The following is a 13,212-nucleotide window of genomic DNA, read 5'->3' on the forward strand; positions in this document are numbered from 1 at the left end:
TATATATAAAGTTGGATATATAAGTATCACACAACTCTATATATAAAGTTGGATATATAAGTATCACACAGCTCTATATATAAAGTCGGATATATAAGTATCCCACAGCTCTATATATAAAGTCGGATATATAAGTATCATACAGCTCTATATATAAAGTTCGGATATATAAGTATCGCACAGCTCTATATATAAAGTTCGGATATATAAGTATCATACAGCTCTATATATAAAGTTGGATATATAAGTATCGCACAGCTCTCTATATAAAGTTGGATATATAAGTATCGCACAGCTCTATATATAAAGTTGGATATATAAGTATCGCACAGCTCTATATATAAAGTTGGATATATAAGTATCACACAGCTCTATATATAAAGTTGGATATATAAGTATCGCACAGCTCTATATATAAAGTTGGATATATAAGTATCGCACAGCTCTCTATATAAAGTCGGATATATAAGTATCATACAGCTTTATATATAAAGTTGGATATATAAGTATCGCACAGCTCTATATATAAAGTTGGATATATAAGTAATGCACAGCTCTATATATAAAGTTGGATATATAAGTATCACACAGCTCTATATATAAAGTTGGATATATAAGTAATGCACAGCTCTATATATAAAGTTGGATATATAAGTATCACACAACTCTATATATAAAGTTGGATATATAAGTATCACACAGCTCTATATATAAAGTTGGATATATAAGTATCCCACAGCTCTATATATAAAGTCGGATATATAAGTATCATACAGCTCTATATATAAAGTTGGATATATAAGTATCGCACAGCTCTATATATAAAGTTGGATATATAAGTATCACACAGCTCTATATATAAAGTTGGATATATAAGTATCACACAGCTCTATATATAAAGTTGGATATATAAGTATCACACAGCTCTATATATAAAGTTGGATATATAAGTATCATACAGCTCTATATATAAAGTTGGATATATAAGTATCGCACAGCTCTATATATAAAGTTGGATATATAAGTATCACACAGCTCTATATATAAAGTTGGATATATAAGTATCATACAGCTCTATATATAAAGTTGGATATATAAGTATCGCACAGCTCTCTATATAAAGTTGGATATATAAGTATCGCACAGCTCTCTATATAAAGTTGGATATATAAGTATCACACAGCTCTATATATAAAGTTGGATATATAAGTATCATACAGCTCTATATATAAAGTTGGATATATAAGTATCATACAGCTCTATATATAAAGTTGGATATATAAGTATCTCACAGCTCTCTATATAAAGTTGGATATATAAGTATCGCACAGCTCTATATATAAAGTCGGATATATAAGTACATTCATTGATCAGCTCATAAAGACGTCACATGGCTCTTGCTCTCTTGTGTTTTGTTCCGTTATGTCACACATATTGTGGATTCTCTAATTAAAGTCATGCACATGTAATTAGTCCTTATAGCTTAATTAGAGCTGACCTTGTTCTAACTCTCATTTTTTAATTAAATATTTGGCTCATTTTAACGAGATCATTAGAGACACTATTAGTGACTAAACCAGATTCGTAAACATTGAGAAACTGTATTTAATCAATACGAGAATGTGATTGGCCGCAGGTGATCACATTCAATTCAATTCAATTCACATTTATTTGTATAGCGCTTTTCACGATACATATCATTTCAAAGCAGCTTTACAGAGAATGCATGTCAACATTACTATTTAAAGAATGCAGTTAGCAAATAATGTACACACAGTGAACATCATGATCATGTTTATGCAACAAATTTAAGCCTTATTAAAACTTTTTTTAAGACCTGCACAAATAAAATGTATTCCATATTGGGGGGGGGGGGGGGGGGTAGGTCAGTGTTAATGCTACGATCCTAAGCCATGAAAAGACTCTAAACAACAATTTAAACAACTTTACAGTGCAAATAATACAAGTTTTGACAAAAGCAAGCTTAATAAAAATTATAAACCTCACATTTAAGCCTTTTAAAAAATGTTTTTAAGAGTCAAAATAACAAATAATTATATATATATATATATATATAGTTATTATTTCTTATATTTTGACAAAAAATATTTTGAAAAAGCTGAATATATATATTTAAGATATTTAAGACTTTTTATGACCTTGAAATTGATAAAACTAAATGTAAATTCCCACGGGCACCTGTTTTAAATAATCAACAATATTGACATTGCTATAACAAACACTATGAGTGCGTTTACATGCACGTTCTTAGCCCGATCATGCTTAATAAGCTTAATAATGTCATGTCATGTAAATGCGTTACAATGACGGACACAGCTAGACTTTTGTCTCTTACCCTGACTTCTCCTGCCATGTAAGTGCATGAACCTGCGTTCTGAAGTGTGCATGTGTGCTATATGAAAGGAAAGTGTCCTTACTGTGGATTTAAGCACATCCAAACAGAGCGAGTGTTTCGCTGTAGGGGAGGAGGAAATATATCACAAACTCAAACTCTTTCTTGACCCGAAGAATTATAAATGTGTTCTGATCTCGTGCAGAAGTGCCGCATCTGTGACTGCATGAGAGGAGAATACATGAGCCGTAAGTTCCCCGCTGACACCAACACTCTGCGGTTTTTAATGCTTTATTTAACATCACAACAGACATAACAAGTGGAATAGGCAGAGTCAGATATACGAATGATTTTGACGTCACTACTGGGAAATAAAGGGAATTATTAATAAAGTCTTGTGAACGAGGTTTACTTGTGTTGTGGGGATATTGGTCCGCATGTAAACCGGGACAACGGGTTATTTCAATAAGCTGCATTTTGTGAGTTCTCCGAATATTTGTGTGCATGTAAACATAGAAAGTGATGTATCTAACAGCTACTCATCACACACACACACACACACACACACATGCGGTTCTTCCGCTGTCACACTGTGGCTACACACTGATTTGGCAGCTGTGCTTCTCTGACTATCCTGACACACACACACTCACACACACTCGTGAATGTCTCTTGTCAGTCACATTCTAAAATGCTCCTGAATTGTGAGTGACTGATTTTTGCATACATAACAACCGCAACGCAGCCAACATGTAAATAAATGTATTTTTCCATGTTCAAGACAGACATCACTGCCTCAACATCAAAGTTATTTTCTGAAGCTCAGTGTTTTCTGCTCCTTATCAGCATAAAGTTGAGCGTTTCTCAACTATTTGGTGCTTTCATTGCTTTCTCCGGTCCACTGTCAATCCCACAATCCACTGCACAAGTGTGAAGCTCAACTCCCATACAGTGTAAGTCAAGGCCCGTTCACAATAACTGTTAGGATACAGTTTTTAAAAAATAATTCTAAAAAACAACATAAGATAGTGTGAATAGTGAGTCCACTCCACAAATATAAACGATAACGGCTGTTATAATAGTTATTGTTATAAGTATTAGTATAGTTATTATATTTATTGTTACAATTAACGTTATAGTTATCATATTAGAGTTATAGTATTCGTTATAGTTATTGTTATAGTTATAGTTGTCAGATAACTTTAACTATGATAACCATAACTATAATTATAATAATAATTAAAGCTGCAAGCAGCATTTATCGGGGTTCAAGCACTTAAGGCCTTTAAGCACATAAAAAGGTATTATATTTTATTCATCAAGCATGTCAACACTTAGATCATAGATGGAAAAGACCATTTCAGCCGATACAAGCAATCTAGTGAGGAAAAAAAAGGTTTTTTGACAGTTATAGCGCCATCTATTGCCCGATCTCCACCACTTTTTTTGGGTGTCCTCAGAGTGTGTCCATACATATGTGTGCCAATTTTGGTGAAAATATCTCATTTCGTTTTGAAGTTATAGACACTTATATATAAGAGAGCATAAAAAAATGACCAATGAGTGACTTTTTTGCCACTTCCTATCACAATTTTGACATTTGGGCAATGCCAGTTCGTTAATCAACTTATGTTCTGTGTTTTCTACGGCGGTTTCGTCTCGATCGGACTAACGGTTTCGAAGATATTTGCAAAAGTTCTTTAAGCACTAAATCACAATGTAGCACAAACCATAGGGCAAAACCTAACATGTTTGGTATCGTTGGACTCGGCAAGGATTCAGGAGTCTAAAGACGTGACTCCCGTGAAAATAAGTCAGACACATCCAAAGTTATATACATTTTCAATCAAAACCATTAAAAAAAAAAACGTTTTTTTAACTGTTATAGCGCCACCTATTGTCCAATCTCCATAAAAGTTGTTATTTTGTTATAAAGTTATTTTCGTGAAGTTCTGAGTTTTTGTTTAGGTTTTATAGGCTTTTGGGTATATTTAGCCAAGCCCATTGTCTAAATGACCCTGTTATAGTGACTCAAAGGGTAAAGGCGCGTTTTCAGACCTCAGAGTGTTAAACTTTTTTTGATCATTATTGATCTAGAGAGTCCAGAGAATTGTCCTGCACTGGTTTCGTTCTGATCAAGCGAAAAACCTAGGACTAGTTCGCAAAAGTAGGTTTTTCACTTAAATGAACGATTTGATTGACAGCATTGGTTCATTGGTTTCAAAGTTGTTCAGCATGAGGAGATCTATCAAATGATATGCATATTGCGTGGATCTGTGAAACACCACGTGATTACTGAGGCGTAAAACCCGTTAGCGCCAACTAGTGGCTTATTTCTTTCAAAATTCTTACAGACCTCTAGGACCATGACTTGAACATGCCCACTGAGTTTCGTTCCAATCGGCCTCTGTTAACCTTGTCTAATAGGTGCTCAAATTTCATTGGCCGATGGCTACCATGTTTTTTGAGATATGCCAATGTCCTCATAGACCATCATGCCCCCTTGGACCAAGACACTGCATGCCAAATTTCAAGTCAATCGGACTAACGGTTGCGTCGTTACAGGTTTTTCAGGGTTTTTTCAAGTTATTGCACCACCTAGTGTTTGGTGCAAATATCTCATTTTGTTCTTGAGTTATTGCAGTTCTTAGAAAAAGTAGCTCCGCCCACATCATACGTTTTGGCGCCCCTTAGCGACCGTGAATCAAAATTTCAACTTTTTTTTGATAATTATTGATAGTCAAACTCCAGAGCACATTTCTGCACTGGTTTGGTTCCGACCGGGCGAAAAATTGATCGCAAAAGTGGGTTTTTTAAGAAAAAAAAAAAATACCCGAGCCAGTTATCGCTATAGTTATCGTTCATTATTGTTATAGTTATCATAGTTATCATTAAATTTATTGTTACAGTTATCACTATAGATATCAATAATTATTGTTAATTATTACTGTTATTGTTACAGTTATCATTAATTATTGTTAGTTATTACAGTTATCGTTACAGTTATCATTATTGTTAGTTATTACAGTTATCTTTACAGTTATTGTTACAGTTATCAATAATTATTGTTAGTTATTACAGTTATTGTTACAGTTATCATTAATTATTGTTAGTTATTACAGTTATTGTTACAGTTATCATTAATTATTGTTAGTTATTACAGTTATCGTTACAGTTATCATTATTGTTAGTTATTACAGTTATTGTTACAGTTATTGTTACAGTTATCAATAATTATTGTTAGTTATTACAGTTATTGTTACAGTTATCATTAATTATTGTTAGTTATTACAGTTATCGTTACAGTTATTGTTACAGTTATCAATAATTATTGTTAGTTATTACAGTTATTGTTACAGTTATCATTAATTATTGTTAGTTATTACAGTTATTGTTACAGTTATTGTTACAGTTATCAATAATTATTGTTAGTTATTACAGTTATCGTTACAGTTATCATTATTGTTAGTTATTACAGTTATTGTTACAGTTATCATTAATTATTGTTAGTTATTACAGTTATTGTTACAGTTATTGTTACAGTTATCAATAATTATTGTTAGTTATTACTGTTATTGTTACAGTTATCAATAATTATTGTTAGTTATTACAGTTATTGTTACAGTTATCATTAATTATTGTTAGTTATTACAGTTATCGTTACAGTTATTGTTACAGTTATCAATAATTATTGTTAGTTATTACAGTTATCGTTACAGTTATCATTATTGTTAGTTATTACAGTTATCTTTACAGTTATTGTTACAGTTATCAATAATTATTGTTAGTTATTACAGTTATTGTTACAGTTATCATTAATTATTGTTAGTTATTACAGTTATTGTTACAGTTATCATTAATTATTGTTAGTTATTACAGTTATCGTTACAGTTATCATTATTGTTAGTTATTACAGTTATCGTTACAGTTATTGTTACAGTTATCAATAATTATTGTTAGTTATTACAGTTATTGTTACAGTTATCATTAATTATTGTTAGTTATTACAGTTATCGTTACAGTTATCATTATTGTTAGTTATTACAGTTATCGTTACAGTTATTGTTACAGTTATCAATAATTATTGTTAGTTATTACAGTTATCATTAATTATTGTTAGTTATTACAGTTATTGTTACAGTTATCATTAATTATTGTTAGTTATTACAGTTATCGTTACAGTTATCATTATTGTTAGTTATTACAGTTATCGTTACAGTTATTGTTACAGTTATCAATAATTATTGTTAGTTATTACAGTTATTGTTACAGTTATCATTAATTATTGTTAGTTATTACAGTTATCGTTACAGTTATCATTATTGTTAGTTATTACAGTTATCGTTACAGTTATCATTATTGTTAGTTATTACAGTTATCGTTACAGTTATTGTTACAGTTATCAATAATTATTGTTAGTTATTACAGTTATCGTTACAGTTATCATTATTGTTAGTTATTACAGTTATCGTTACAGTTATTGTTACAGTTATCAATAATTATTGTTAGTTATTACAGTTATTGTTACAGTTATTGTTACAGTTATCAATAATTATTGTTAGTTATTACAGTTATTGTTACAGTTATTGTTACAGTTATCAATAATTATTGTTAGTTATTACAGTTATCGTTACAGTTATCATTATTGTTAGTTATTACAGTTATCGTTACAGTTATTGTTACAGTTATCAATAATTATTGTTAGTTATTACAGTTATCGTTACAGTTATTGTTACAGTTATCATTATTGTTAGTTATTACAGTTATCGTTACAGTTATCATTATTGTTAGTTATTACAGTTATCGTTACAGTTATTGTTACAGTTATCAATAATTATTGTTAGTTATTACAGTTATCGTTACAGTTATCATTATTGTTAGTTATTACAGTTATCGTTACAGTTATTGTTACAGTTATCAATAATTATTGTTAGTTATTACAGTTATTGTTACAGTTATTGTTACAGTTATCATTAATTATTGTTAGTTATTACAGTTATCGTTACAGTTATCATTATTGTTAGTTATTACAGTTATCGTTACAGTTATTGTTACAGTTATCAATAATTATTGTTAGTTATTACAGTTATTGTTACAGTTATCATTATTGTTAGTTATTACAGTTATCGTTACAGTTATTGTTACAGTTATCAATAATTATTGTTAGTTATTACAGTTATTGTTACAGTTATTGTTACAGTTATCATTAATTATTGTTAGTTATTACAGTTATTGTTACAGTTATCATTAATTATTGTTAGTTATTACAGTTATCGTTACAGTTATCATTATTGTTAGTTATTACAGTTATCGTTACAGTTATCGTTACAGTTATCATTATTGTTAGTTATTACAGTTATCGTTACAGTTATCATTATTGTTAGTTATTACAGTTATCGTTACAGTTATTGTTACAGTTATCAATAATTATTGTTAGTTATTACAGTTATTGTTACAGTTATCATTAATTATTGTTAGTTATTACAGTTATCGTTACAGTTATCATTATTGTTAGTTATTACAGTTATCGTTACAGTTATCGTTACAGTTATTGTTACAGTTATCAATAATTATTGTTAGTTATTACAGTTATCGTTACAGTTATTGACAATAAGGACCTTTTTTCACTCTAAATTTTGCTAATGTTTCCACATCTTTATTCCTTGAATTTCGTGATTAAACGGACAGAATTTGAAAGCTGACTCTTTGTTTCATATCACAAGTATCAGAGCTCATTGTGATCATTGGATGGCAGGCGCGTTTGGTGAAGTTTTGTTCGCAGCGCAGACTTTGGGACTGTTTTCCAGTGTTTTTCTATGTAAACACAGTAGATGACACTGCGCTCATGCTTCGCACGTCTTGCAGTGATGAAAATGCCGTCTACAAACATTGCTCAAGTCGAAAGAAGTTCTTCCATTCCACCGAACGGCCCCTAAAACATCTTTTTCAGCTTTTATTTCACAAACATAAATCTGAACATGAGGTGCTGAAGGTGACCGTGAGATGCTGCGGTTCACAATCGCACAACATACACACATGACAACTGCAGGAGCGGTCACATGACTTCCTCTGCTCAATGACTGCTGTGTGTGTGTAACAGATTGTGGCGTCCTGACAGCAGGCATCTTGGCACAGGACTCTGGGTAATTGACTGAGCTCAACTCGTACTCTCATTCAGCGTGTCTCTCTCTCTTCTCTCTGTGATGATCAGCAGACAGCAGGAACGGAGAGCAGGACGGAGGAAGGACGAACAGACGGAGAGATGTGAAGACGAACAGAGAGAGAGAGAGAGAGAGAGAGAGAAGGAGCCCTAAATATGTGTCCTAGTTCTCTGGTCTTTAAAGCGGAGCACACATGATACACTGACACTATCTAAACCAGGCCACGGAGAGAGAGAGAGATGGAGAAACAGGTGAGACTCTCTCTCTCTCTGGGCTGAAGGTTGTCCTGTCTGACCTCTGACCCCTCGGTACAGAAGATCAGCAGAACATCACAGAGCTCACGAGAAGAACCATCAAACCTGCTTTCATGTGGTCCATCTCACAAGACTCAGTGATCACGCTCAAACAGCCAGACCTGGATCTCTCAGCACACTCAGTCCAGCTTAAAGGGATGGTTCGCCCCAAAAACGGGTCGTTCCTCATGTCGTTCAAACCTGTGTGTGTGACTGTCTATCTTTCTTCAGACAATAGAAGATATGCTGAAGAACACTGGACCCCACTGACTTTCATTACACAGACCTTTCTCAAAATGTCTTCTTTTAAGTTCACAGTGACGAGTTTTGGACGAAGTGACCCTTAAACTCTAGTGAATAGATACAGTATATCTAGTGAATAATATCTATACTGTCTCCTGTAGAGCTGCTTTATGGAACTTGTTTCATAATTGTAGAGTTTTGCGACATTAACGCTGTTATTTTCCTGACATTGTAAAGGTTGTGTGCGCGGTTGGAGCCGCTGGACAGCTGAGCGTGGGCTGAGCCGCTCTTCATCTTCATCTTCATCCGCGTGTTTCGAGAGACGGTGTGATTTCACAGGCGTTTAAAGCGCGCGTCCTCTGAGCGTGGGCGCAGATCTGACTCACAGCGCTTACGACGAGGACCTGATCGCTTTCTGTGTGTCTGTCGGCTCATCATCATTATCATCCTCACACACACACGCATTCTCCCATCATGCATCTGCGCTGCACTCTTTAGGATGCGAGTCAGCGTGAAATCAAAATGTACTTTTTTTATACTGCAGTGTTGATTATAAATGATTTATCGGTGCACATCATTATTGTGTTGAATTCATGTTCCTCATAATCTTGGATCAGAATATCTTCCTCTTGCAGCATCTCCTCTTCTCTGATGATGAGGGCGGGGCAACCTGTCACTCACATGAGATCCACCAATAGCAAACCACAACCATCCAATCAATTCCCCCGCCCTACATTTGTTCTTGTTTGCGAAGCGTTTCACTCATCACTATAGGGAACAAAAGTTTAAGAGCAGCGCGTACCTTAGCGGCCATGATCATGGAGGATCCTCCCTTCACGCCCAGGATGGGGATGTGCGTCTGAGCCGAGATGAAGTCCAGGATCTGCGCGATGGCCTCCTGGTCGGTGTCGTCTCCGAACACCACGCCCTGCAGCCAGTGCTCCGTCATCAGGTCGCAGATGCTCTTGATGATGCTCTTGGGGTCCGTCTCGTTCATGGTGAGCATCTCTACGTTGGGCGCCAGCGGCATGTGGCTGAAGTCGTCTTTGTCGCGGGTGCCGGCGAGCGCCACCTCACTGGAGTTCCCCACCAGCACCACTGCGATGCTCAGGCCCTGCAGCAGCTTGGATATGGGCGGGAACTGAGCCACCGATGACGGGATGTAGTGGGCCACGCCCCCTCCGCCCCGATCGCGCCGCGATTGGACGGCCGCCGGCAGAAGCAGCAGCAGGCACACGGCAAACAGCTGGTAGAGCGAAGGGCGGGGCCAGTGGAATGAGGGCGGGGCTGGCTGACAAAGCCACGCCCGTTTTTCCTGAGAGGGTGGAGCTAAGCCACGGTAAACGCAGATGGACATGATGGAGGAGAGAAAAACCTGTGAGAGAAAAAAAGCACATTCTTTAACTGTGGCTCTTGTTTTAGAAAAATCTTAATGCAGAAATTTACGTATTGACTTTACAAACAACTATCATAAATAAGGCCTGTGGTTTGACACGTCATTCCTACATCAATACTGTGAAATGAAATCAGATAAACGACTAGAATTCTGAACTTCACAATATTACACAAAATGTGACAGTAATATAGTCTGGATCGGCTGTTTCTATGTTTGTGAGGACCATTAAACTTTTTACAGCGTTTAACATGCTTAATGAAAAACTGAGCGCTTCTGACCAAAGTGTCTGTTTATGTCATGATGGACGGACAGAACGATAGACAGATGGACGGATGGACAGACGGACAGACAGACTGCCAGACGGATGAACCAATGGATACAGAAAGATAGATAGATGAACAAACGGACAGACGGACGGATGGACAGACCGAAAGACAGACAGATGGACAGGCGGATGGACAGATCTATATATATATATATATATATATATATATATAAGATAGATAGATAGATAGATAGATTTTCATTCAAATACTCTTTCAGTTGTTAATTTGTTTTAAATAATTTCTTATTTCATTTTAATTATTTGGCAAAACAAAAAAAGTGTTTTGTTTTTGAAATGAGGTAAACTAAAGGAGAAACAAATAAAATCATGGTGATGAAATTTAGATAAAAAAAAAAAAAAACTCTGTAAAAAGAAGAACATGAATGAGAAACCGCAACGCTTCTAAACAACAGCAGGGGGACAGATCAAGCTAGCAGGCTTCAGCTGCCCTGTGACAGAGGACAACACACCTCAAATCTCCTGATGAAGCAGACGAGCGAGCGCGGTTCACCGACCCGTGTGGGTTCAGACGTGAGCCGGTGTCTGTGACACACACGAACGCTGCAGCTCGCGCTCATCAGATCAATATTTGATGGGAGCGTCGCGCGTCTTCAGGCTGTTTATTATGGATGAGATAAACTCTCCCCTGACGGCGCTCCACTCGGACGATACGCCGCCTACACACTGTACGACTGCAAGAGCCACGTTACACAACAGCTGTAATGATAATCACCGACAGCCTGTCATTATAGTCAGAAGAGACTGTGATGAAGACTGAAGACACACAGACAACAGGAGGAGGAGGAGCTCGAGTGATCCTGCCATCATTCTCGCTCCAAACACAAAAACGTCCCAGTGTTTCTGTCCATATAATAAAAGTCAGTGGGGTCCAATGTTGTTTGACCCCCAATACTTTATATTTTATACAACAGTTCTTTCTGGTTCTTGAATCTGATATTCCCCCAGTATCAGCACTGGAACCGTTTCACCGTTTGTATCGCTCCACTTGCAGCGACTGTCATGGTGATCGAGCAAATCCACCATTTTTATTTTATTTTATTTAAATTTTTTTTTTTACAAATACTGCTGTTGTTGTGTCACAGAATTGTAAGAGTTCTTTAGGTGAGAATGTAGTTATTCAGACCTCAAATATGTGACTCATATATAAACACAGTGACTATTTCAGATGTGATCTCCAGGCCGTCAGCGGTGGTTCAGAGCTCGAGTACCCGCTGAGAACAGCTTCATCTCGGCCAGTTCTCTGGCTCTCATGTAGATAGTGGTTAAATATGATATATAACTCATTTGGGGTATATAATTGATTTGGGTTAAGGGGAAAATTAAGTTTCAGAACGCTATTTTTAGGCTATATCTAACTTAAATAATGTACTAGAGCGTTGCTTTTGTACATTTGACTGAATTGTTTGCTTGTGTTTTTTACTATTGTCTAATGGCTATTGTTGTTAATTTAAATATTATTGTTCAATAAATATTATTTTTATAAATAATATGCAGTATTTTAAGTTACATTATTACGCCATTAGATGGCAGCAAAGACTCTCTTTATGAGTGATTCAGAACAAGGAAGTTGTTTTATCGCTTTAATAGGAAATCCCCTTAAGTTTTAAAAGGACAAAGACAAAGATATCGCTTTCCTCAGCAGACATTCAAACAGATTTTAAAGACAATCTGTTGTTCTTCTTTCTTACATCAGCACACTGTGATTACCTACGGCCTCGTTTTTTTATGGTTTATTTTCACTATAACATCCTTCTTTTTTCCTGGAGGTGATTCTTTGGGACTAAAGACAGAAAGCACACGTTTGAAGAGACGAAAGCGTTGTGATGCAGAGACTGACACACAGTTCAGAGATCTGAGTCTGCACTTCTCTCGACCACTCAGTTTCCATAGCAACCATTAAAATAGACCTCTCCATACAGTTGATGGCCTCACTCAGGCTCCGCCCCTCTGCAGGAGCCACTCACGTCACTGTAATTAGCATAAGAGAGTGCCGTTTATGAGATGAGAAACACACACACACACGCCGGACTGTAATCAGTGGAATGAGATTGATTGAAGCTTTTCACAGATTACAGCGTCAGCTCACTCGGCTATTTCAGGAGCACATTACATGGATGAGGACCGTGTGTGTGTGTGTGTGTGTGTGTGTGTGTGTGTGTGTGTTCGGGGCTCTGATCAATTATCGATGATCAGTGATCTCAAACTGAACCCAGCAGCTCAGATCTTCAGCCATTAACACACATCTTAAGCTTCTCAGTGAAACCGGATGTTCTCTGAGGAATAAAACAGACACTGAGGAATCTTACATAATAACATCAAGAATATGAACTAAAATCCACATATGCAGTGACATCGAGACACGAGCGACAGCGAATTCTAGCAAACAGATGTGGGCGTGTCCAGTGACCTCAGGCGGTTGA

The 13,212-nt window shown here is 35.7% G+C and overlaps 3 protein-coding genes across 8 annotated transcripts in view; 1 reads left to right on the forward strand and 2 right to left on the reverse strand.

Annotated features, from left to right (window-relative positions):
• LOC125247003 overlaps window positions 1–13,212 on the reverse strand; it is a 537,225-nt gene that overhangs the window by 393,193 nt on the left and 130,820 nt on the right. The window lies entirely within an intron of this gene.
• The window catches only part of LOC125247564 (CXADR-like membrane protein), an 824,350-nt gene that overhangs the window by 276,316 nt on the left and 534,822 nt on the right, over window positions 1–13,212 (forward strand). The gene's annotated exons all lie outside the window — the stretch shown is intronic.
• The window catches only part of LOC125246143 (glutamate receptor ionotropic, NMDA 2B), a 42,604-nt gene that overhangs the window by 13,824 nt on the left and 15,568 nt on the right, over window positions 1–13,212 (reverse strand). For all 4 annotated transcript variants that reach the window (XM_048157020.1, XM_048157016.1, XM_048157026.1 and 1 more), the window contains one exon: window positions 9,853–10,425. In XM_048157020.1, the coding sequence (XP_048012977.1) occupies window positions 9,853–10,407 (555 nt within the window). In that variant the 5' untranslated portion in view covers window positions 10,408–10,425. The remainder of the gene's footprint in view (window positions 1–9,852; window positions 10,426–13,212) is intronic.

Source organism: Megalobrama amblycephala, linkage group LG1 (assembly GCF_018812025.1).
Source record: "Megalobrama amblycephala isolate DHTTF-2021 linkage group LG1, ASM1881202v1, whole genome shotgun sequence".
NCBI classification, from domain to species: domain Eukaryota; kingdom Metazoa; phylum Chordata; class Actinopteri; order Cypriniformes; family Xenocyprididae; genus Megalobrama; species Megalobrama amblycephala.